The sequence below is a fragment of the Psittacula echo genome (genome assembly GCF_963264785.1).
Source record: "Psittacula echo genome assembly, chromosome: 14".
Classification (NCBI taxonomy): Eukaryota; Metazoa; Chordata; class Aves; order Psittaciformes; family Psittacidae; genus Psittacula; species Psittacula echo.
Genome location: NC_137750.1, coordinates 10453245 through 10479620, shown reverse-complemented (window position 1 = coordinate 10479620; position 26376 = coordinate 10453245). Strand labels below are relative to the sequence as shown.

Sequence of the window (26376 nt, the reverse complement as noted above, 5' to 3'; positions counted from 1 at the left end):
GCACAGTCACAACTGTACTCAGCTAATGAGCTGCACTTTAATGGGGCACAGAGTGATGTTAAAATAAGATTAATGGACAGGGTGTACACATCCACTCTGGGACCACTTTTGAGCTCTATCACCAAGAGAAAACACACTGTCCCCTTAGTGCTCTGCTCTCAAATCATACAACCACAGAATCCCAGACTGGTTTGGGTTGGAAGGGACCTTAAAGCTCATCCAGCTCCAACCCCTGCCATGGGCAGGGACACCTTCCACTAGAGCAGCTTGCTCCAAGCCTCTGTGTCCAACCTGGCCTTGAACACTGCCAGGGATGGGGCAGCCACAGCTTCTCTGGGCACCCTGTGCCAGCACCTCAGCACCCTCACAGGGAAGAGCTTCTGCCTAAGAGCTCATCTCAGTCTCCCCTCTGGCAGGTTCAAGCCATTCCCCTTGGCCTGTCCCTACAGGCCCTTGTCCCAAGCCCCTCTCCAGGTTTCCTGCAGCCCCTTTAGGCACTGGAGCTGCTCTCAGGTCTCCCCTTCAGGAGCCTTCTCTCCTCCAGGCTGACCCAGCCCAGCTCTCTCAGCCTGGCTCCAGAGCAGAGCTGCTCCAGCCCTCGCAGCATCTCCATGGGCCTTTTGGTACCTCTTCAGCACCACACAAAGACTGTCAGAGTCCAACCTGACCATACTTTGTGCTCTCTACTGCTGAGGGACTATCCCTGATAGAAAAGGAGCTGAAAGCAGATGGTGTGCCATCAGTATTTCATGGCCAAAAGCTGTCAGTGTCCTTGAACTTGTATTGTGACCCTCACCAGTGTCACCAGTTGGTTTGGTGAAGAAAAGGGAAGTAAGATACCTCTGGATCCCACAACCCCCTCCATGAAAAAATCGGGGGGTCATGACAAACAAGCCATACAGAGGAAGCAGCCTGAAGTGAGCTGCTCCTTTCTCCTCGTGTTCTGTAACAGAGCTCAGGGCTTTCAAGGAGAAGGTGGCCACCTCTACTCTACAGAAACACTGAGGATCCCAGCTTTGCTCCTTGGCATTTTTTCCTTCCACATCTCGCCTGTTATCACAGTTCAACAGTTTAAATAATGGTGTTTAAATAATGGTTCTCTACTGATACTCGCATTAAGCTGGCTGAACCACTGTCCCTTTTTGGCTCCTGCACCTATCTCCAATCAGTACTACTAAGGCTACCATAAAGAGGGCTGCAGTGTACATTAAGAGATCCAGACTGAAGAATACTTTGCATTTAACAGCATGTTTGCTCCTCAAGGAGAGGACTGTTTTCACACCCAATACCTCTTTTGTCCACCACAAAGTCCCCAGGGCAGAACTCGTTGTTGTCCAGATGATGGACGGGAATCAGCTCGTTGGAGCGGATGTTTGTCTCCACGGTGCCATCCTGCCACATCACATCAGCTGAAGTCATTGTGGTCACCACTTCCACAGCAACCCTGGGAACATGGAAAGGCAATGAGTTACCAGAGGGAATGTGCATGATCACAGCCAGAATGTGATGCTGCCAACCTCAAGAATCAAGATAGATCTCAGCAACACAAAGGTACGCTCATCAGCAGGTTGGGATGTCAGAAACCCCACCTTTTCCCAGTGGCTTTGTTCTGACAGCTTCTCCATCATCCTGCAGACATTACATTGCTGCAAGTCTGCATTACAGGAGTTCCTCCCTTCCACGGAGCTGATGCTGAGCTCACTTTTAATCTTAGTGGAGGAGCCCATTAACATCCGCCAGCACCCACTTTCTAACCCTGGCAGAGGCAAAACAGGAGCTTCAAATACTTTGAACCTTAAGAACTTCTCCAGTGAAGCACCTTCTGCCTGACAGCTCCGAGTTGTCTTTGAAGCCAAAGAGCATGGGACTGGAAAGGAAAGCTAAAGCAGCATTCATCTCAGCCATTCCAGAAAAAAGGAAAAAAAGCCAAACAAAAATCCAGAGGCAACACATTGATTATGGGTAAAGCAAAAGGATTTTGTTTGAAAGGAGAAAAGGCTCCTTTCTCAGCTGCTCAAACACATCCATGTGTGTCTGCAGCTCAGAAATCAAACCCACACATGCAACAATGGACCACATGCTGGTCCTCTGCTATAGAGCTTGACTAAACTGCCTGAAGAGGCAAGTTGAGAAGTTGAAGAGCTGCAGTTTAGCTGGACCGCCTCTTCTAGTGAGCCGTCCACCATTTCCATCCTTCCTACAGCACAGAACAAACTGAAGCTCCTGCAGTGTTTAAACCTTGTCTTTATTTTGCTGGCCAGGCCTTCCAGACATAAAGAAAGTGCTGCGTTTGTGTTGGTTTCAAGTCAATCCATCAAGAAGATACACCAGGCAAATACCACTGTTTTTCCCAGCCCTGTTTTTATGCATGGAGGACCCAACAGCATCAAAGCGGGGTCTGGAATGTCAGAGAAATACTTTGAAGTGGAGATAAGATGAAGATTCTTGTAGGACCAGCACTCAGCAGCAGAGTATCAGAGAACTAGTCTGCAACAGGTCATGTGTGGTGGGTGACATGCCCAGAGATGGTTCCTTGGAGAAAGTGGGACTATGCGAAGCTGAGGATAGGAGAGTGGAGAGGCTGGAAGGAAATGCTCCAGCCTTGTCTGCAGCACAGCTTATGCAGCTTCACAAACAGGAAAATCATGACTTAACATTAATAAACCCCCAGTTATATCCTCACTAAAACAACCAGAGGTCTGTGAGCTGCCTGGAAAGCTCAGGACTTTCAGGAATGATGGGAAAGCCACACATTGCATTGACTCCTGCAGGCAGAGATGCCCATGAGCTGACAGGTCAGCTGTGGTGACTGACTGCAGCCAGCCCAGCCACCCTGCACTTCTCAGTAGTGCTTGGCAGCATCTACTGATGGGCACCAGCTTCAGCTGGATGTTCAACCAGCAAAGACCCCTCCTGCTGAGCTGTGACCAGCTGCCACACGTGTCCTGTACAGTATCAGCTGCGGGTTCACATTCTGTGCTGAAAAAGCTTCTAGTTCCCTATTCTCTGCAGCATGGTCATCTCTGCAAAGGGCCCCAACATCTGACCTCTGCATTTCCCTCTTGGAGCTGCCCAGATCCAGCCCAAGAATCTGTGTTGCACAGGGATTTCTTCCTAGTGCCTGTATGGTGCAGAAAGCTGCCAGGTTCACCAGCTAAGCTCTCTTTAACAATGAAATGGAGGCCCCAGCAAAGGGGTGAAAAGTGAAGCCAGAATCAGTTCCCAGGAATCTCCATCACACACTCCTGCTCTGTCACTTGAATACTACTTGTGACCTTCAAATCCAGGTTCTCCAAACCCCACAAGGACTAAAGGAGCAGCTCTCCTGGCATGCAGGCACAGCTAAAACACCTAACCAAAACGTGACTGAAGTTCATGGCATTCTGGAACTACTGGGTCCCTCGAATCCTGATCCTGCCACTTTTCTGCCAGGATTCTCACGTATCTCACACTAGCTCATTTCTGGTGCAGGATCTGTATACAACTAAGTAGCCCAAGGAAGCCAATTGCCAGACATCTCTGCATCCCATGAAGAGTTTAAACATTCTCAAACTAGGTAAAAGGGAAAAGCTGCTGAGATCCAGTTTTATCTAGAAATGGGCAGACACAGGCAATGCTTTCTCCTCCCCCAGGCTATGAAATCAATCCCTCCAAGGCTCTCAAGGAGTGCACTTTGTTCATTAAAAACCCAATATAAAGTATACTGCTGGCAAAAGTTGCCCATTTCTCTCCAGAGCAGGGTAAAGCTAATAGAGACCACTGCAGTGTGAACCCCTGCCAACACAGAGCTCCCTGCTCACCTGGAGACAGCTCTAGGAGAAACTGTCCACTCCTGCAAGCATGACCTGTCCTCAGCCTCTCTGCCGAAGCTGCCAATGGGGTAACCAATTCATGTCATGTTCAAGCTGTGTGATCTTTATTCACCCATCTCTTTTGCTGCATACAGAATCTAATGCAGCACAGACATTCTGCCAATGCCCTGAGGCATAGTTGAAATAAAATAGCATCAGTGTCACGTCATGTGGCCCCAGTTTCATCAGAAGCTGGACAGGGACCAAGCTGATTCCACACAGGCCACTGCACAGTCATCACAGGAGAATCGCTGTTGGTTACTACCAAGGGGTGTTCCATCGTGAGGCATGTCATCACCTTCCACCTAAGCTGGGGGTAGTTTACATCTGGGAACCTTGGTAAGGGAGATTTCTGGCAAGTCTACCAGGCTTTGGAAACCCAACTCACCTGTCTCCTGGCTTAAACTCCCGTGAGACTTTTGTCTTCTTCTTCTTGTGCTTCCGCTTCAAGTTTTTGATGGAAAGAGGGATGCTCTTCTTGCGCCCAGTGCCGCTGCCACTCTGGGATGAGGCAGTGGAGCTAGCAGAGGAGGTGACAGAGCTCGTGTCATCAGTGTCATCAGCTGCTTCATCATCAGCATCCTGCTCCATGGACTGAAGCTGGTAGTCGGACAACCCTTCATCTTTCAGCAGAAAGGGAGGCTGCTGTCGTGCTGCTGCTCCCTCTTTCTCCTTCCCTGTTTCCTCAGGCTGCTCCTCCTTGCTCTCCCCAGGACTCGGTGCACTGGTGGGGGAGTCATCCAGCTCACACTTGGATTCAGGCTTAAGCTCTTCTGATTTTTGGTCATCAGCTGCAGCAGCCTCTTTGTCAGGGGACTCACTGTTACCCTGAGACTCTGGGGAGCAGGACATGATCTTCACTATCTGCTTCTTCAGCAGCCGCCTCACCTACAGAAAGCAGAGCTGAGTCAAACAACACCTGGGCACCCCACAAGCTGCCAGCCAGCTTTGCACACAGAGGAACACAGCACCCCACAGGCCTCTGCACAGTTCACGGGCCCCAGAGTGTCCTGCAAACCAAGGAGAGCAGCACTGGGCTAGGCCAAGGACAGTGAGCTTTGCTCCTGCAGGCTATTTTAAGCTTTTTCTGAAGTTTTTGTTACAGAAGGTCACAAGTTAATCTATGTAGCAGACAGAGCTATGCAGGGAGGTCACCATCCCCACTGATGATATCCTGTTATTCTAGGAACACCGCTGCTCTGCTGCCAGCATGTAGAAGCCGTAGCATGACTCACTTGGCCTAGGATGCAAAGGCTTCTTCCTTGTCTCACTGCAGCAAGGATTTAACCAAACAGCACAGCTCCATGAGAAACCTGAGGCCATGCTAATGAAACCAATGTGTGTCTAATGGCCCTGGCTGTCAGAGCACACCAGCTCTGACACAGCTCGACCCCTGCGAGGTGTCGAGTGTGTTCAAGGTCCTGTTTGTGTTCTCTCATGGCGTTAGCTGCATGCTTCACCCACTGCAGTCAGACTGCCGCATAAGGTGACTTGGCTGCTGGCAACAAGGAGCCGTTACTCTTTACAGCCACCACTTCAGGAGTCACATTTCAGGCCGCATGACAGCACGGAAGGTTTCTGCTTTAAAAGCCACAGCAACCAGAAATACTTTGAGAAGACAATGACTCCCTCGAGTCCTCAACTCACCTTTTTGGCAACTGACCCTTCACCCAGGACACAGTTCCTCTCGGGACATTCACATGTGATTTTAGCAGGTTCCACTTTGTCTGGGAACACATAGAGGCACCTTTCTCCAAGCTGCCTTTGGGCATGGTCAAAGCACCCCAGCCGCTTTACCCTGGTGGGACAGGAGAACAGCCATGAGCAAAGTGCAAAAGCAGTAGCAGAACCTAGCAGTGCCCAGCAAGGCTCACACCAATGGCTCTTCTTGGGTGGCAGGAGCTGAACACCACATCAGATTGTTCCCAGGCACACAGTTCTAAAGGAGAAGTGAGGATCTCACCAGGGACTGGGTGGGATACCAGTCACTCCTTTCCCTCCAGCTCCCCTTCCCAGAGATGCTGCCAAGAGACATCTGAAGTGGGCATTGGGGTTTTTTTTTGCTATCATCTGAGAGCTGCTCTCCTCCAGCTTATGAACTCCAGGCAGGAACCCCACTGCATTGAGCTATTACTCATCTGACTTTCCCTGCTGTGTTGTGTCCAGGCCAGTTTTGCAGCTGCGGCCCGCAGAGGGCACCAGCTGCTCCCTCAGCACCAGCCTGGCTCCGGAGAGAACACCTCAGATGCCTACTGCACACATCCAGAGAACAGATGCCCCCTGCTCCAGACACAAGTGGAAGGATGAGGGTAGAAGTGACCTGTTGCCTGCCAGACACTGCTTTCCTCTATTCCCTTGTCAGCTGGAGAGTACTTGGAGATGCCAGTCCTTGTGTTGGTAACTCAAGCATCTGCTAAACTGATTTGGAAGCTATTCTCTGACATTTTGAAGCTCTGGAATATGCAGGCACAGATCAAGGAAGAGCAGCATTGTGTCTGATCAGTCAGCAGGCAGGTCACCCATAGTCTGTGCAGGCACTGGGTGCTGGGAGTGAAAAGGGTTCTCTCACCTGGACAGCTTCTCTTGGCTGATTACTGAGGGAGGAGGGCTCACACTGTCAGTACCTCCAGGACAGAAACTTTTAGTGATCCAGGTAACCTTTAGTTCCACCACCTGTACCTACAACATAAAGAGAGAAAAGGCAATTCAATTTCCCAAAGCCTTTCCTTGACCAGTGTCTCGGATCTGAATCCTTGCACCCAGGAAAGCAGCAAACCTGTCTGTGCTCCCATAGCCTGGCTCTTGGCAGCACCAAGAGCTTCTAGAGTTCTTCACTTCAAGAAAGATGACACATGGCTTGGGAAGGAAGCTATATACATACAAATCAGCAGCCCAATGTCACAGAGACATGCTAATGGACTTGGAGCTGCTCCCTCTTGGGAGTCAGCAACATTCCTCCCTTTCTGGATAGCATGCAACCTTGAGTTCCAATAGAAGAGGTGCTTCCACTGTCCTAATGATCAGCTTCTAAGTGTATTGGCACACGATCACCTTGCAGGGTGCTGGCAGGATGGCAAAGCCAAACCATGCTCAACAGTCCTATCAATCCACAGTGAGGAATTTTGTCACCTCAGGAGAACACAGCCACAGTGCATGTGCTCGTGGAAGGTGCCCATAGCAAGCTGACTGCTCCAAAATGCCAGGCAGGGCCTGTGCTGGTGGTTCTATGTCTGCTGCTCCGTCCTTACCTCTTCCACCACCACTCTGAACTTGCTCTTTGTGCTCAGAACAGGCTTCACACCCGACAGCCACTGCACACTGGAGAAGACTTTAGAAGGCCCAATGAGGACTTGCCCAGGATAGAAGCCATATGAATCATCAAAGAAGAGACCCTGTGGGGAGAAAGGAGGTGGAAAAAACAGCATAAAGGTCTGTACGATTTATGATTCCAGCATTGCTTGCGTCTCATTTGTGATCAGTAAGATTAACCATAAGGGTAAAGTCTGCAAGTTGCCCATCTCCTAAAGCTCATTCCTCTCCTATAGCAGTTCCTATAGCAACCTGCTCTGTCACACATCTGAACAGGACTATGACTCAAGGCGAGGAGAAGCAAAGGAACTTGCAAGAAACAAAAGGTGTGTATTTCCACACAAACGCTCTCAGTTCAAGGTAGCCAAGGTGGGCTGAGCCCTGGGCAAGCACCATCTCTTTTCCATGCCCTGATTCAAGCACCTATAGCTTTCAGAGCCAGAGGATGCCCGCCTTCATTCCTCTGCTCCTCATATTCATTGCTAAGCAGTAGTTGTCTTGGGTTGGTTAGTTAATATGACAGTTCTTTGAAAGCAAACCAGCACAAACACAACAACTGCTCTCCTAGAGCTCTTTCCCTCTGATATTCAGAGTGACTTTAGACTCAGAGTGTGGAAGTGGACAGAGCAGTGTAGGGCAGATAAAATACTGAGCACATAAACCTAGATCAAGTCTTGTAAGTTATCAGGAAGGGTAAGAGCAGTGTGACAAGATCTAAGTCAGGTAAGTTCTAAGAATGGGAACAAGAGTAACACTGGAGACAACTCCTGTTTCAGATGAAACCCCAAGTCTCCAGAGGGCTACGTATGACTCAAACACAGCCTGACTCAAAACAAGGGCTCAAAATTGGGTAACCAGAAAGCAGATGCTACTACAAGCAGCAAACATACTGGAATCATACAACCCAAAGCAGCAGAGAGGAAGATACTGGAGAATAGCTAGAAGCAGACCACTCCTTTTCTGCACAGAACAAGAAAACAGCAGCAGCACATCCTATTAAACTGATACTCCATTTACTCTTCAAGAAACAGGCATCAGATTTTGGCAGAAGTGCTGTCTTAGTTCAAAGGGACCTTGGATTTGAAGGCTGGCATGGACAGGGGCTGACTGCACTGCTAGCTCCTAAGAATTAAACACCGTTCTCAGTCAACTCCCAGTATCACTGCAGGAGTACAGCAAGGCCCTGCTGCTGGCACTGGAAGAACAAGCAAGCTGTCACCCTTTAAAGGTGACAGAGGTTAGATCCCATCAGCACACAGGGAATTCTGATCTGCCCAAAAGCTAGCAAAACCATCCCCAGCACATGATTTGGAAAATGCCAGTATGGTGGCATGTTCAGAGAACATGACGGACCACAATAACAAGAGAGACAGTGCTTTATGTGATGTGGAAATGTGCTTCTAGCACAACACCTTTTCAACATGCCCTTTTCCAGAAGGGGAACAATTTTGAAAGCACTAAATGGAGTAAAGAGCCTTTTCAAGCATGTACAGATCTAATGAGCAGTGAACTGCCTTGACATCAGCCATCTGACTACATGTTATGCAAGTTGCTTGCAAAGGAAGCAGTTGGATTCATGAATTGTAATACCTCCACAAAACCTGCTCATTACTAACATCACCTTTAAGCTACATTCTGTTACAATTACTTCAAGCGAAGAGCTAGTGAAGTGCTTTTCAGCTGTGATGCATCGTTTAATTTTAGGATTAATAAATGGCTACACTTTTGTCTTCTCCCTCCCTCCTGCACAAAAAGCTTACAAGATGAAGGTGATCAAAAAGACTCTCAGGAGAAGCAGAAGCTCACCGAGTCACTGACATGAGGACAGACATCATACAGCTTGGCTCCATCTTCTGTGCTCATAGAACACCTGGAAAACAGACAGGAGACACAGTCACATTTCCAGAGCCAAACACCTCAAAAGCAAACCCCACCAAATTAACTGACACTGCCTGAGGGGGTCTGTCCATACACCCTGCAGTGTATCACTGAGCCTTTATGGTCCAGAGCAAAGCTGGTTACAGACAAGCTCTAAAAGCCCTGCTTGGTATCTAAATTTTCCATTCAGCATGTAAAAAGAAGTAAAATCACTAAGGAATAATAAATTCAAGGAATCTTAGATATTTGGTTTAAAGATCCCATTTGTTATCCATACTGATGCTGGAACCTCAAGGCAATTGGGGTATCTTGCTTCAGCAACAGCTTCACTTCCAGAGTTAGTTCTGACGGGATTTCAAATGATTCATTAGGAAGAGACTTTGGAAACAGTTACCTCATTTCACATAGCTATGTATGAGCTGGTAACAGACAGCAAGAAGGTTTAAAGCTGCAGCAGTAATTGCAGGAGATACAGATAAAGAAGTGGAGCTATTTTTCACTCCCAGTTTAGCATATGCATAAGAGACTTCCAGCCTGAAACAAATGCTGAAACAATCAAAACCAGACACATCCACCAGTCATCTGTGATAGCTCTCACATTGCTTCTCTTAGAAAGGCTCAGAGCTGCCTGCAGGATTGTGGGTTTGGGGTTTTAAACATCAACACTCCATTGCCAAGACAGATGGGCTATTTCCCAGCTTCCAGGCCCATAAGCCTCTTGGCCCTCCACTGGTTCCTTCCTTCCCTTGCATCAGTAAAGTTTGTTGGACAAAACAGGCTTCAGTGCCAGTGAATGTAGTGAATTCAGAGGGGTTTAGCTCCCAAGTAACTGTCCAACATGCAGAAGGAACAGAATTCAGATCCTTCTGCTGGCTCTGCAGAAAGTAACCAGACATTTCTTTCAACACCTCTGGTTAAATCTCTCTCTAGAGATAACTTTGGATTAGGTCTTCATTGAAAAAGCATTCCTACTACAGTTGCAAACAACAGTGAACAAGCAAAGCTGTTCGGTCCTGGTTTCATAAAACCCACCAGCCTCCAAGTTCCTACACTTTCACAGACCTTTCTTAAGGTAACAATCCTCTCAGTGGAGTTTTCCTCTCCTACTGAGAACAGGTCTGGAACAGCAGCCCATATTAAACAGCTATTGTCCAGAAGAGAAGTGCGGTTTAACGACCGATATGCTTGAGTTCTGAAGCACTGATCTGGGATTGGAGAAAACTGTCACCTTCCAGACAACAGCTTTTCCAGAGGGTGACCAATGAATGTCAATGTTTTCAGAGACAGATGCATTCTTACTCTACATCTGATGACAAAGCAGGCAGATAACTCATCAGTATGCGAATGAAGTCTGTTGCTGGTTGTCCTAAAACAGATCAGGATTGTGAAAGCCACAGGGGGACAGTCTTCAAGAGCAAGAAGTACCTGGCTCCATTGGAAAGCTTGAGGATAACCTGGTTCTTCAAATCATAGACCTTGCCCAGCCAGCAGTCATAGGCTATGTAGTCACCATACATGAAAGGCTGCGAAGAAAACAGGAAACAAAACCTTACTCATAGTAACCCTTGTACTTTGAGCCATTAGTCTTTACACCATGCAGACTAGATAGCAATCTCAAAGGGACTCCTCACAGCAACTGCAGATCTTCCTATAAACTGGAATTAAGGTGATTCAAAGTTTGTTTCACAGTCAGCACAGAGCCTGGATTCTCCAGTTCAAAAGCTCAGGCTCTCTCTGGGATTTTTTTCCCCTCACATCTTAAGTTTAAGTGTCCTGTTCAGGAGGTGCTCTGCAAGGTAGATGCATACTAACACTTGCCTTCAGTTAATATTAGCAACTGTTATCCCTGAGACTAACTTTCCATCTCAGAGAAACTTGTATCCCACTGCCTTTCCATAGGCTATGGTCCTGAGAAAGGCTGCAACACTCCAGCTCTTCGCTCCCAAATTACCTTTATCTCAGAGGAAAAAGACTGATGAAATCCTGCCTGGTCTCTGGAAACCATCCACCCACTCAAGGGGAGAACCAGATCTGGTTCAGACTGTTCCAGCTCAACACAAAGATGCTCAACTCCTTTCAGCATTTTATTAGCCTGTTTAAACAGTACCAACAGCTCAAAAGCTCTGTGCCACTGCCATGGGGCTGCCCCAATCAGGTTGGCACAGCAGCCCATCTCAGTTCTCACACAACTGAATGTCAGCCTTGCCCTTCAAGTCAATTTGGCCTCAGCAATGTGATCAGAAACACAGAACAGATGGGGAGATGAGGTGATGCTGCATCATCTTCTTCCAGGGAGGATGCTTGCAGTAAGTTTAAAATAAAACCAAGCTGCAGATGCTTTCTGCACAATATGGATTCTTCCCTTGCATGTGTTACTTGGAATACAGCAGCATCCCTCCAAACCACCAGGCCCTGACTCCCACGTGGATTTGGGCTGTGTTCTCACCCAGATATGTTGCAGATCTTTGCTGTTTACAGGGTAGAGGATGCAGTTGGTTCCTACCAACTTCACAGCACACTCTATGTTGACATCAATTACAGTTCCACACTGGCTGTCCTGAAAAGGCAAAAGAGAAAAAGAATTCATCACCTAGGGAAGGTCTTACACACACACACATATATGTGCTCTGCGTACATAGTGCAGAGGCAAGCAGCCTTTCAAGCCTGTTCAGTCTTACCCTTCAGGCCCTCATTCTGAAAGGGCACTTCAGAGGACCCTAAGGCAACTCAGAAGGTGAGATCACTGTTAAGTACCTGTAATGTTTCCTTCCCAGTTAATACAGCTGCTGAAGCAGCAGCCCAGAAAATGCTGCATCTGGGCAAATAAGAACACAGCGTCAGGTCCTTGCTTTAAAACCTGCCTGGCGCCTTGGTCTATGCAAGGGAGAAGACCTCTGCAACTCCATAGAACCTTCCTGCAGGTACTGCCCTGAGACAGTAAAGGCAGAGGTAGATCATCAACCTCGGTGCAAAAAAGAGGGCTCTGGGGAGACCTTAGAGCAGCCTTCCAGCTACTTGGGGGCTACAGGAAACGTGGAGAGGGGGTTTGAACAAGGGCCTGTAGGGACAGGACAAGGGAATGGCTTTAACCTGCCAGAGGGGAGACTGAGATGAGCTCTTAGGCAGAAGCTCTTCCCTGTGAGGGTGCTGAGGCGCTGGCACAGGGTGCCCAGAGAAGCTGTGGCTGCCCCATCCCTGGCAGTGTTCAAGGCCAGGTTGGACACAGGGGCTTGGAGCAAGCTGCTCCAGTGGAAGGTGTCCCTGCCCGTGGCAGGGGTTGGAGCTGGATGAGCTTTAAGGTCCCTTCCAACCCAAACCAGACTGGAGTTCTATGAATTCTTTAAAGCTGTGCCTTTTTCATGTCGAGCTCAATTTTGCAGGACATGAGAAATGGTCTTCACATGCTGCCATGCTGAAAAAATAACTAATCTAAACCTGGCACCTTTAGTCAGGTTTCAAGGCAGATCATCCACAATTGCTCCAATCAGGAGGTGGCTGTCATTATCTTCCTCATTTCTTAGCAAAGTTTTAACCTTTTTAGTCCCCAGGAAACCGATACGTGCTGTCAAGAGCCTCCTGGGAGTGGTCTGGCAGGGAGCACACAATGTGCATGTTGCTCACACATATGGTGGAGGCCTGCGAGGAAGGGCTGCTAACCCAAACACTGTCAGAGCAGCAGCTGCCCTGGCCTCCTGGTACAACCAATACTGATTTATTAACGACTACAAGTCCATTATAAAAGCTGTCTGAGGGCCAGCATAACAAACCCCCTGGTATCAGAACTTCTGAAGCTGTCCTTATCTCAAGCGTCAAGCTCCAACAGGACTCGAGCAAAACACTTGAAGGGCTTAAACCCTGTGAGAAGTGGATTTGTTTGCTCAGTCCCACTTCTAAACATGCTGCTCTTTTGTTACATTAAATACTTATTCAAGGCTTTCACTCTGAGCCCCAAGGCAGTCCTTTTGGGACTTCGGCAGCTTGCTGGTGCTCACCACATCCAGCCCCATCTTGGGAACTGGTAGTTAAGAGCAAAGACACCCTTACAGACACCCGCAGTCCAGGATAATTCCTGGACAGATTGCTCAGCCCATTTGGCTGGCTGGCTTTCCACCTGCCTGTTGCAAGCCTTCCTTCCTCACATCCCATTAAAGCTGAGCTCTGCAGCCTCCTGGCTCCTAAGGCAGTGATGACGAGGAGTGGGTCCTGCCCCATGCATTGCCCATGCAAAGCTGTGCCAGCACGGCCAGGAGGCCTGGCAGAGCCTGAAGCACTTGGGACCATTCCCTCCATCTGGTCCATGTATCATTCCCATTTCTGTCTAGAAAGGCCGGGAAGCGATGGGAGCTCCGCCATGGCAGACAGCAGCTCACAGCCCACACAGGCTGCCAGGGTAGAGCCCAGCAGAGCTGCTCTGTATCTCTCACCTGAAAAGGAGTTGCCAGAACTCCCCCAGATCCACAACAACCGCTGCCAGCAGGATTGGAGCTGCAGGATGAGCCAGGCCAGCTCAGAAGTGGCACCTGCTCCACAAGCCCACAGCTCCTGCAGGCTACAGCACAGCCACCACCCTGCTTCCCCTGCACACGAAGTTGAATCAAGCATGCCCCGTCCATCCTCTGCCCATGCCCTGCAGTTCAGGCCCTGTGGTTTAGGTTGCTTAATAGTCCAAACCAAAAAACCCCTCAAGCAACAAAATTCCTTGCTCCATGCTGAGGATTTCAGAGTTCTTTTTCCCTTTATCAGGAGCCAACATGACAGCAGCTTTGAGACATGAAGCAATCCAACACCTGAGGTTCCTGTGCATCATCTTGTCTCTGGGCCTAAACCCCCTCTTTTATTGACACTGAAAGTGATAAACCCAGGACTGGGGTGACACCAGCACCCTCTGCCTATACTTCAGTGACAGCTTCCAGATGCAGAAGGTGCCTGCATCACCCTACAAGCCAGCCCCCCATCTAACACAGTCGGGTGCTATTAGCCATGGGCTTAGTTCATCTTGCTTCATCATCCAGCGGCACTTGAGTGAGCAGAGAGCCCTGGCTGTGGTTAGGAAAGCAGAGATCAATGCTGGGAGCTGCTGAGTCACAGCTCTCCTCCCTCACCTGCCACTGAACCTGTGTTTGTTGGGAGTTTATTTACTTCCCTGTCACATGAAGCATCACAGCCTGCGACGGGAGGCAGATCCGCAGCTGAGGGCTTCTGCTGAATCATTCCCATTACAGCAGCTCAGCAATGCAGTCCCAGAGCGAGAAGTCACCACCATGTCTCCTGTCTTCCAGGGCAGGCTCCCCAGCAGCCTGCTCCAGCACAGCTGGCCCAGCCTGTTCATTAGATGCTCCCATTAAAGGATGGAAGGAGCTGACATTTCACAGTTCTGATCCAAAAAAAAAAAATCAATGTCCATCAACCCCAACAACAGAACTGGAAAAGGGAAGGGACTGATCTGAAGAAGAGTTGATGGGTTCAAGTCCCACTTAAACCAGAATCAAGTGCACTCCCTAGACTTCCTTCCTGCTGCTTCTGGCTCCCTGACAGCATGCACCACACTGGAGATACTGAATATTTAAGCAGCAAATGGAGAAGACTCTTCCTCTTCCTTCCTCACCAGAGACAAGGCTTTGAGGCAGAGCAGCAAACTCCAACCTGAAAGAACAGTGGCTTAGCAATAACAGGCTTCAATCCTGCATCTTCTACCTCCCATCATTCTACTCTTTCCTTCATCACTCTCTTTTCTAAAAAGGAGGTCTTTATAACAACCTCTTATTCTTTTATTTAAAAGGGCCAGCATAGCCCAGCACCCCCTGAAGCAGCACAATCCAGATTACAGACCAGTCAGTCTCACCTCTGTGCCTGGCAAACTCTTGGAGCAGATTCTCCTGGAAGGCATGCTAAGGCACATGAAAAACAAGGAGGTGGTTGGTGACAGCCAGCATGGGTTCACTAAGGGGAACTCCTGCCTGACCAATTTGGTGGCCTTCTATGATGGGGCTACGAAACTGAGGGACAGGGGCAGAGCAGTTGACGTCATCTACCTGGATTTGTGCAAAGCGTTCGACACTGTCCCACACGACATCCTTGTCTCTAAATTGGAGAGACATCAATTTGATGGGTGGACCACTTGGTGGATAAAGAACTGGCTGGATGGCCGCACATAAAGGGTTGTGGTCAATGGCTCCATGTCCGGCTGGAGACCGGTAACGAGTGGTGTCCCTCAGGGATCGGTGTTGGGACTGGTCTTGTTCAACATCTTTGTTGGTGACATGGACAGTGGGATTGAGTGCGCCCTCAGCAAGTTTGCCGATGACACCAAGCTGTGTGGTTCGGTTGATACGCCGGAGGGAAGGGATGCCATCCAGAGGGACCTCGACACGCTTGTGAGGTGGGCTGATGCCAACCTGATGAAGTTTAACCATGCCAAGTGCAAGGTCCTACACCTCGGTCAGAGCAATCGCAGGCACAGCTACAGGTTGGGCAGAGAAGAGATTCAGAGCAGCCCTGCAGAGAAGGACTTGGGGGTGTTGGTCGATGAGAAAATGAACATGAGCCGGCTGCAGTGTGCGCTCGCAGAATAGAAAGCAACCGTATCCTGGGCTGCATCAAGAGGAGCGTGACCAGCAGGTCGAAGGAGGTGATCCTGCCCCTCTACTCTGCTCTCATGAGACCTCACTTGGAGCATTGTGTGCAGTTCTGGTGTCCTCAACATAAAAAGGACACAGAACTGTTGGAACAAGTCCAGAGGAGGCCACGAGGATGATCAGGGGCTGGAGCACCTCCTGTATGAAGACAGGCTGAGAAAGTTGGGGCTGTTCAGCCTGGAGAAGAGAAGCTGCGTGGAGACCTCAGAGCAGCTTCCAGTGTCTGAAGGGGGCCTATAAGGATGCTGGGGAGGGACTCTTCATCAGGGACTGTAGTGACAGGACAAGGGGTAACAGGGTCAAACTTAAACAGGGGAAGTTTAGATTGGATCTAAGGAAGAAATTCTTTACTGAGAGGGTGGTGAGGCACTGGAATGGGTTGCCCAGGGAGGTTGTGAATGCTCCATCCTTGGCGGTGTTCAAGGCCAGGTTGGATGAGGCCTTGGGTGATATGGTTTAGTGTGGGGTGCCCCTGCCCATGGCAGGTGGGTTGGAACTGGATGATCTTAAGGTCCTTTCCAACCCCAGCTATTCTATGATTCTATATACTCTTTCCTCAAATGAGCCTATCACCTGGAAAAATGAACTCTGCCACCTCCAGCACTTCTCATCCAGCTGGATTAGACTCAGAGGCCCAACTGCATCCAGAGAGAATGATCTCACTTTCTGCATTACCCCTGAAGCAGCCTTTCCCCACACTCAGTGCTCAATACAAAGCACATGAATTTGAGTCAGCTCTTCTCTTGAGGAACAGAGGATTGAGTCCTTCCCGCTCAAGGTTAAAAACAAGCCCTAAGAGTGTGTGGTGAATACAGAATAAGTTCCACCCTGTGCATTTGCCAGGCCAACTGGTGCAGGGCAGCCATCCCACATCCTGCACTTGGCACGCTGACACCTGCAGACCTTCTATTTTCCATTTCTATTCTGCTTAACAGCGAAGGCTTTCTTTGGGATAGAAGGGGTTTGTTTCGTTTACCACTGACATTTAAAACACGCTTGAGGGGAAGGTGAAATATAAGTCATCTTCAGGCTTGCCATGCTTTTGAATAGAGGGAATAACTTGAGTTATACCCTTTCAATTAAAGAAAACGAAGTTGTCAGCCACCAGTACAAATGGTCAAGCAAAAGCCAGTGTTTAAACATGCAAACAGACAATAAAGGAGCGTGCAAAACAACTGCTGGGTAATTTATCTGCTGACACACGTGCAGCAAGCCACAGAAGCCAAGTTCTGCTCAGATGAGTATGGAAATTGCAAACAAAAGCAGCACATCTGTGTTTGCCAAGAGGAGAACAATTTGCTGTCCTCAAAGCTTAAAATGTCTGTAAGCGGCATTAGAGAACAGAGAGTTGAGAGGTAGCACTCAGAGCACCCCTCTGCGTGAGGAGGGTACACTACAGAGTCCAGCTGTGCCAGGTACAGTGGTGTGAAGAGCTGATGTTTCAATTTGCTGTTCATTATTGGGGATTAAAGTGCTTTCATCAAGCTGCAGCTTTAATAAGATCCATTGACTCTAAATTTCCATTTCAAAACCAATGCAATTTCTTAAGGAAATGCTTTGTTTCAGCAGTTTTCAAATTACCCTTCAAGTTCCTCCTCCCTTCTCTTCAGAACATTTGGTGGTAAAAAAGGGGTGGGTCTCCTTTTTAATTGATAAAAAAAGGTTTTATTTAAAACCTCAAAACACCCAGGTCAGAGAATGGCCTTCCCCATCCCTGCACCAGGCTGGGCACCATGTGGTGCAACTGCAGCAGCCAGTGGCCAGCTGCCTGCTTCATCACAGCCTTGGTAGCCACGTTGCTGGAAGCAAGTCAAGAGAAGATGCAGGCACATGGCAAGCCATATGGCTTGGGGTTACAGGTTAGATGTGAGCTACAGTAAGAAACTGCCAGCCCAGCTAAGCCCCTCAAGAGATCACAACTCAGCTGATGATCCAGACTGAACACAAAACCCAAATCCACACATCTCTGCTAAGCACAGCTACAACAGAACGAGTAGGACTCAAAATAGTGTGCAGAAAGAGTACAGGTAAGGAGTAGAGGCTGCTTGCTTTGTGTCAGTTTGTGTCCGATGCTTTAGCAGTGTTGGGATTTGAGGTCTGTCCAGGAGATGCTGGACAGGATGGTGCTCATTGCAGGTTGAGAGGTCTTCCTGAAAACATTCCCTCCAAATTCTCTACCGCAGCACACCAAAAGGCAAGCAAAGCAGTGATGATGTGATCTGCCTCTGCTTCAGCCCCCCCGTCAGGTCCAGGAGAGATCCATGCTCCTCATCCCAGCACGGACTGACTTAATACTTAAAGGATGGAAGGATAAATGAGCTTCTTGTCTCATTACCAGGCTTGCTTGCTCAGGAGCCCTTTGCAGATATGCAACAGCAGAGAGGCAGCCTTATCAGCATTTCATTTTCAAAGGATGCAGCTAGGTCTATCAAACACACTAAAAATAGAACATGCTCAAAGCATTCCTGTTCAGTTCCACTCGGGCAATTTGGCAAGCCTTGGAAATCTATGCAGCAGTATCACAATCAAAACAGGACAAAGAAAAAAGCACTTACACTGGAGCTCATGTGTCTGACCACATCTCGAGGGACCACAGAGCGATCTTCAAGCTTCAGCTAAGGGGAAACAGAGAGAGACTGAATTTAGTGACCCCAGATGATACTTAGAAATAACATGACAAATACAATGCACAATATCCCAATCCTCCAGACAGAGGGTTTTCCGCAGAGGATGCTGAGGCACTTCCATACAGAGTTAACCCCCTTGGCACATGCATGAAATCCAGTTGCCAGATCCAAACCACAGCAACCAGGCGCTCTGTCCATGACCGTGCTCTAAATCAGCAGATGTATCAAAAAGGATGCAGACATCCTGACTCGCTCATCACTTCAAACCTCCCTCTCCTCTTCCTCCATCTGCACCACACATCCTTTCATACCCACACCCAGTCTACGTACCAGAGAAGTAAGATGACACAGGAAGCAGCACATCACACCTCAGTCCTGTGTCTCTTCTCGCACACAAGATACCTCCAAATATCTGTGGATATGTTTGGCCAGCTACATTTGAAGCAAGGTACTATATGGTGAGGAGTCTTAGCTAGCAGGGGAATTGGCGTTGAATTCACTGCAGCAAGCACTTGCCTTGGGGAAAAAAGGCAAGTAAGTGCAGCAACACTCAGTAGCCCCCAGGTCCATGCAGGTAACACAAAATGGTGGTAAGAACATGGAAAAAGCCAAAGCACTGCTTGTACTCCTGCTAAAGTACTTGCTGGCAAAGAGTTAGAGCTGGCAACAAGAGGTGACTGGACCATCATTACACGTTCTGCATTTGTTCATGCACAGCTGGCGCACCAGGAGTCATTACTGGTAAGGGGAGGTATCACTTGTTCAATCTTCAGTGATTCAGTTAACTAAATGGTAGCCTTCCAACAGTGGTCCTTCATCAAGCTGCTTCAGTGACCTCAAGGGTACCTGCAGACCATCAAGTGTCATCAACCAGCTCAAAACTACAACACGCCATTGCCATTGAATACACTAACACCAAAATGCTACACAAGGAGTAATGCCCTGAGCATACCAACAGAGAGGCCGCAACTCCAGTTTCAGGCTTGCTCAGCCTCACAGCAACTGAGCTGAGATGTCCTTCTGCTGAATAGGAGAAGGGAGAAGTTCCGTCTGCATTTCAGTGGTCAAGAGCGTATCTGCAGACACACTCATTACACATTGGGAGTGCAGTGTCAGGGACAGAGCCTCTTCCACATCTCACCTTCAGCATCCACCTTTCCACTGCTGCTGCGTTCATTGCTTTTTCTTGTGGATTCCAGCCTAAAATCTACTGTGCTTTGTCAGCGTTTCATCCTAACCCATGCCCTGGCTCCCAGCCTGCTTTACTAAATTAGACATAAATCTATAATTCAAGGACAAGATCCGGAATCAACCCAAAGTACCTGAGTATTTATGGCCTTCTTGATGGTATATTTCAGTAAGACAGGAAGGGAGCCAGCCAGCCAGGCTTTTAGACCCAGCTTCTGCAGTCAGAACTTCACCAGAGTGGGAAACCTGAAGCCCACAGCCCATTTCCAGACTTTGGAAGCGTTTTCATTGCCTCTCACATCCCACCAGGGTATATAGAGCACATCAATTTTTATAGAGCTTTCTAAACTTGTTTGTTAAAATAAGCACGGTATAGATAGCCTCTTACCATCCAGAACCAGAACATTCACATTCCAGGAAGGACTCGAGCTCAAGCAGCAGTTTGGGTATTTGAACTGAAGTTCTCTTCCTGCAGAGCTCCGAGTGTATAATGATACTTTCACTTCAACATGCATTAGGGCAATTTAATCTCTGACACATGGTGTTTAAATTGATGTGTTATGTTTCAACATACCACTGAGCCATACCGTTCTGCTCTGTATTAAACAGTACCTGAAGAACCCAGCCTGTCAAGGTGATCCGATGCTACCTGACAGCGGTGATACTTGTGCACCAGCCAACTCCAGTTGTAAATGAGCAGCATCCCCATTCTGTGATCCTTCCTGAAGGATATAACCACACAAACCCTTCCCAAAGCAAGGCACAATGCTTCCTCTGCAGGGGGCCTACATCTCACCTACATTCAGATCACTATTTTTAAAGGCAGCACCACTATTTTCAGCTTCATGTGCCAGACCCACCTGCCTCAAGTTGCCAGGATAAGCAAGCCACATAGGAGGCAGGATGCCAGCGTCAACAATAAATACTCGGCAGGTCTGTCATCACACGAAAGACTGTGAAATGCCAGAAGAACCCCGACCAGAGGAAGCCAGAATGACACTTCAGTCATTCCTCCTCTTGCCTGTCATACCCAGAGTGATGTGATCATCAGCAGCAGGTCAGCCTCCTCACTCAGCAGTGAGAGAACTCAATACTGAGGTCTTTTAAAATAGGTACTTACAGCTCAGTTGCTATATTTACCCCTATGAAAGGCAATGTTAACATGAGTTTGATGGTCTAACCATGCATCTTGATAATAGCCCCAAGAATGATAAATACCAGGTTCCCAGCAACGCCCTCAGCTAGTCCTGCACTCCTGTGAGCCACACTGGGCTCCACACCCTCCGAACACCTCAAACACAAGGCATGAGGAATAAACCTACATTCCTGTAGGTTAAATAAGGCAAACCAAGGACATTTATCAGTGAACACTCATTTTACCCAGGTAAAGAGGGACACCCGAGATGCACTCACCTGGACTCTGTTACACTGGTGAGTACACTGACTGCAAAAGAGCTCTGGCACCCATTTGTTTCCTCCCCTATTCAGATGTTCTCTTGGTGCCCAGCATGGAATCAATACCTAAGCTCTACAGTAGACTTACCAGCCAAAAGGCACCAGCTGCAATCTAGAGACATCTGATACTTCAATACATCTGAAGATGCTCTTGTACCACATGCAGCAGGAGGGGTACAGAAGTATTTGATTTCTGCGTAAGAACAAGCATCAACAGGAGTAAAGTCCCCTTCCCAGCTGAGTCCGCACGCCTCAAATGAAATAAGGCAACATCATGGCTCTTACCTGAAGCTGGATGTACAAGGAAAGAAGAACAGACAGGCTGAGAGCTGGGCTGGGTCAGCCTGAAGAGGAGAAGGCTCCTTAAAGGGAGACCTTAGCACAGCTCCGGTACCTAAAGGGGCTGCAGGAAACCTGGAGAGGGGCTTGGGACACGGGCCTGTAGGGACAGGACAAGGGGAATGGCTTGAACCTGCCAGAGGGGAGACTGAGATGAGCTCTTAGGCAGAAGCTCTTCCCTGTGAGGGTGCTGAGGCGCTGGCACAGGGTGCCCAGAGAAGCTGTGGCTGCCCCATCCCTGGCAGTGTTCAAGGCCAGGTTGGACACAGGGGCTTGGAGCAAGCTGCTCCAGTGGAAGGTGTCCCTGCCCGTGGCAGGGGTTGGAACTGGAGGAGCTTTAAGGTCCCTTCCAATACAAAGCAGCCCGGGATTTCAGCCTAGTTACTGAGCACTAGCTCATTAAGAATTGGCATCTCATTGCTTCAAACCATTTGTCTACCCTTTTATCAGAAAGCAACTGTTCATTTGAAGCATCTTTGTGCAGAGGTTGGGAGCTATGTCTGTGACAATAACTGGATCCTCACTTTAGCAAGCAGCTCAGCAGGTAGGTGTAGGCATCCTTGGGCAGGGCTGCGCTGAACTCTAACTCTTTGGATTTAACCTCTCAGCTCCATAAAGCAAATGGGAGACACATAAGCCCAATTTTCCTCTCCAAAACTACCTTCTGACAAGAGATCAAACCCAGAGCAATTTCTTTTGATGATTTGGACTTGCCACCATTGCCAAGTGCTGTGGCAGGTAAATAAGCAGCAATTACTTCTGAAGTTTAGTGACAGCTAACACAGGAGTTGCTGAGACTGACATAGGGACAAGCAGCCCTGGTTAGTGTGCATCCAAACAAAACCAGTACTGGAAGCACGCAGTAGTGGCATAAATCCCTGGGTACTATCTGCATAGTTAAAAGCAGAGCTTAAATTCACTAATCAGGTGGTTGGGCTGGCTTGTAACATCAGTGGTACCCAACAGTGGACAGAAACACCTCTACACAGGCTGCAGCCACCAGTGTCATCCCTCTCCTTGAACTACAAAGGGGAAAAGACAACATGCACCCACTCGCTGCCTGCACATCTCTTCCTTCCCTGTTCCCATATGGCCTTGTTTCTGCTTGGGGCAGGAGTCTTGATACTTTACTTTAGGAGAAAAAAACAAGGGAATTCTGCCTACAAATAGGATTTTGCTTTGTTATAATCACACTTCACTCCAAGTGGGCAACGTGGCCAACAGGAGATGAGTATGAACAAACCATCCCCTACTCTGAACAGCCCCAGAACAGAAGCTGAGGACAAGCTAAATCACAGATGGGATCCACAGTTCTAAATGCTGAATGCAGCCACAGGCAGACACTGGTTGCTCAGGCTCAAACACACCAACACACGCCTTTTGCTAGGGCTCCCTTTCGGAGGAGCTGACTACTCTGTCAGGCTCAAGCTATGCTTGGTCACCAGGAAGGACAGGAGACTGTGTCACTGTGACTCACCACTGCCCAAGGCTGAACTTCAGATCACTGCTCCTTGATCTTCAACTCCTACGGGCAATGGGAGCACATCTTTCACCTGGATCAACCCCGGCTTTACAAGCACACCTCTGCTCAGCCACCCAGTGATGCGGAGTGTGTCCTGGCTGTGGGAGGTGACACCTGATCCAGTACAAAGCTTGCCAATACCAGCTTCAACTGTTGAAGTTCACACTCAGTCAGTGCTGTCTCATGTGTGTGGAGCATGAGTTTGATGAGGAGCGACTGAGGGACCTGGGGGGTTCAGTCTGGAGAAGGCTCAGGGGGGACCTGATCGCTCCCTACAAGTGCCTGAGAGGAGGATGGAGCCAGGAGGGGCTGGGCTCTGCTCCCAAGGAACAAGGGATGGGACAAGAGGAACCGGCCTCAAGCTGCACCAGGGCAGGTTTAGATGGAGCTGAGGAACAATTCCTGCCCCAAAGGGTGCTCAGGCATTGGAACAGGCTGCCCAGGGCAGGGCTGCAGGCACCGTCCCTGGAGGGGTTTAACAGACATGTAGCTGTGGCACTTAGGGTGATGTCAGCAGTGCTGGGCTGGACTCAATGATCTTGCAGGTCTATTCCAACCTAAATCATCCTGGGAGTCTATGTAACTGCAATGTCTGATCAACAAAGAGTAACATTCGCTCATGGGTGCCAGAGCCATCCCATAGCCTCTACCTCCAACACAGTCGCTGTGGTGAGAACATCAGTTTCTATTCCAGACGCATCCCAGATTTTATCCTCCAAAACAAGAGCTCTGGGAATAAGCACATAAGGATGGAGGAGAAAAAGCAACACCCACCTACCCTCCCTTGGTAACTGCTTATAGAAATGGGAATAACAAGACACTGCAAGGAAATGGAGGGAATCACAATGCTAGAGATGAAACTCTATGATGGCCGAGATGCTGATCCCACTAAGAGTTGGAAGTAAGCTATCCATTATGGAAGCCCTGCCATTTGAGTTAAGCAAGTACTTGGTGGTCATCACCTGGAGGGCAGGGAAGTCAGGCTCTGACCTGCACAGACCTGCCCCTGCTCTTCATTCTGGGCTGCTCCTCCATCTCACATGGTCCCCCAGCACTTTCCTCACACACCTTGTGTAACTGATCTCATTTAAACCATTCTGTGCCAATGGACAAATGTTGTGATGAGGAGAGATGAACCAGGTCTGATTGCTGTTCAAATTTAACAGAATCTTAGTGTGCCACATATCAAGGTCCATGGGATATCCCTCCAGGTCACCCATTCCAGCGGACAGTGTCCTACAATCACCACATTTTGTTTTGAAGGGACAGGCACCTATGTGTTGGCTTTGAAGATGCCATGGAAACCTGCAGTAGCAACACTCAGAGGGAAAAGGAAAACTCCAGGTGAAGAGCAAACCATAGGGAATGCAGTCTGCTGCAGCAACAGGATATAGGGCACACAAAGCTCTCCAGACCCCAGGATACACTCAGAGGATGCTCCATAAACAGATAAAGCTAAATCCAAGTGCCTGATGCTGTGACAAAATACAACTTGGCTTCATTCAGCTGGCAGATAGGCTCCTCACACATCTTCTGAATGCCCTGAAGCCCATGTGAAGCAGGACATTGTGCACCCTGTTTCCACAGCTGGCTTCTGAACCTGAAAGTAGGGAGGTGCTTTCTCCAATGGGGAAGCTGTGATTCAAAAGCTACACCAGACAGCACTGATTGGGCACCGGGACCACCGCAGGGCCCTGAGGTTAAGGGACAGCTTCCTTACAACGAGCAGCAGCTTCTGGCCACCAGCAGCTCCAGCACCATGCACTAGGAGAAAACAAAATGAGGCTGTGGCCACCATAACACAGAGCAGCTCAGCCCTGGTGCAGGGGTGGCCATGGGGTTGCGTGCATGGAGGTGGGACAGGAGGGAGATGGTAGCAGCCAACCCAAGTCAGTGTCCCCCGGCACTGTGCTGTTTTTAGCTCTAAGGCCTGCTCACACCCCCAAATCCACTTCAGCTAACACAGCAGTGCAGCAATCATCTCAACAAAAACTGCATTTATTTCAACCCAAACGAAACATCTAAAATAGCACGGGAGCTCCCAAATATAGCCTGCTTACACACAGAATTAAGACGACAAAAGGTTCAGAAATTCAAAGACCCGGAAGATCCGAAGCCAAGATATTTTAAATATCATTTCAGTAGCAACACATTACCCGTGGCATCACATACTACTCTTGGGGAAAACATGTTCCACGTGGAGAGTTCACTTCCCTTGCAAGACTTGCGCTACATTGATCATATTGCATTGCACACTGTCTGAAAAGCAAAGCAGGAGGAGAGGGGATGAAGCAGCAGGAGTTGAGAATTCCATGGAAGCTCAGATTTGCTTCACTTCTAACAACTGGAGGTTTCCAGCCACATTGGGTTTTATGGGAAGGAAGATGGGTAGAAAACAGGCTACTAGAAACCTAAACTCCTGAGAACTGGAATTCTACTACCCAGAAGAGCTGCACAACACAGAAGGTTTTCAAAGCAACCTTTGAGGGATGCAGCTGCAGAACTGTAAGAATAAGTCTTCTGCACTGATTAGCACACAAGTCATGCTTGTGATGGCTCCTGGCTACTCCCACATAGCAAACATATGTCGTGCGTAGCTCCTGCAGACAGAAAGTGAGACAGGAGGTAGTGGAGACTCCCGCTCTACTTACAGAAGAAATACCCCCATTTGGGACAGTCTGAACTGCCTGATCAAGTAGTAGATGTCAGTGGCGTGTGGCTCCCAGCACCCTACAACAGAACGTGGTCCTCTCTGCCACATAACCAATGCCTTTAGATGCATTTTGGGTTTTAGCCACTTTGCTTTTTAACATCATTCTGCCTTTTCATAACATGACCTCACGTCATCTCAAAGCACTCAGAATTACTAAAGGAGAAAATATCTAAAGTTACCAACAAGTTCAACATGGCCTGTATTTAACTCAAAAATCCCTTGAGTGACTCAGGAACCACCAGCTCCCCATTTGGATTGGTCAAAGCACGGGAAGGGCAGTGAGCGGCATCTCTGTTTCCTGTATTTAGTGCAAGAGTCCAAAAGCTTGCTCATGAGGCTGCTGTGGGCAGGGCCAAACACCCTTCCTTCGGCTGCAGGAAGGACAGAGCAGAGGGAGGCAGGGAGATGCTAAAAGGCTCCCCAAAACTCAAATGAACAGCTTAAAGGAAAGCACAGATCCAAGATGAAATCAAGCCACTTGGCATCACATGCAGCACTACCTGCAGGCAGCCAGCTGCTAACCTATTCCCATTCTTTTGTTCATGCACCCAACAGCCCTAAATCTGTCAATCAGCCACCATTCAGCACATGCACAGCCAGCAGCGCACAGTTCAGATTCACCACTAAGCCTACCCCTAGCAGTGCCTGGTGCCTGCAAACTGCTGTGAGTTTGATGGTAGAGTGTGGATGCAACACCTTGTCAGGAAAAAAAAAGGCATGGCCTAAAGTAGGATTTCCTAAAGAGCTCATGAAGATCTGGTAATGAACCCCCCTCCACGGCACAGGATTTAGAACTGGATGATCTTTAAGGACCCTTCCAACCCAAACCATTCTGTGATTCAACAGTCCCTTCCAACCC

At 48.7% G+C, this 26376-nt stretch overlaps 1 protein-coding gene across 1 annotated transcript in view; it reads right to left on the bottom strand.

The window, feature by feature from the left end:
- The window catches only part of UBE2O (ubiquitin conjugating enzyme E2 O), a 66109-nt gene that overhangs the window by 13307 nt on the left and 26426 nt on the right, over positions 1–26376 (bottom strand). The window contains exons 2-10 of the mRNA XM_080629071.1: positions 18229–18288; positions 11485–11595; positions 10464–10561; positions 8967–9030; positions 7100–7243; positions 6421–6530; positions 5499–5649; positions 4240–4739; positions 1290–1444 (exon numbers count right to left, since the gene is read on the bottom strand). Of these exons, the coding sequence (XP_080485197.1) occupies positions 1290–1444; positions 4240–4739; positions 5499–5649; positions 6421–6530; positions 7100–7243; positions 8967–9030; positions 10464–10561; positions 11485–11595; positions 18229–18288 (1393 nt within the window). The remainder of the gene's footprint in view (positions 1–1289; positions 1445–4239; positions 4740–5498; positions 5650–6420; positions 6531–7099; positions 7244–8966; positions 9031–10463; positions 10562–11484; positions 11596–18228; positions 18289–26376) is intronic.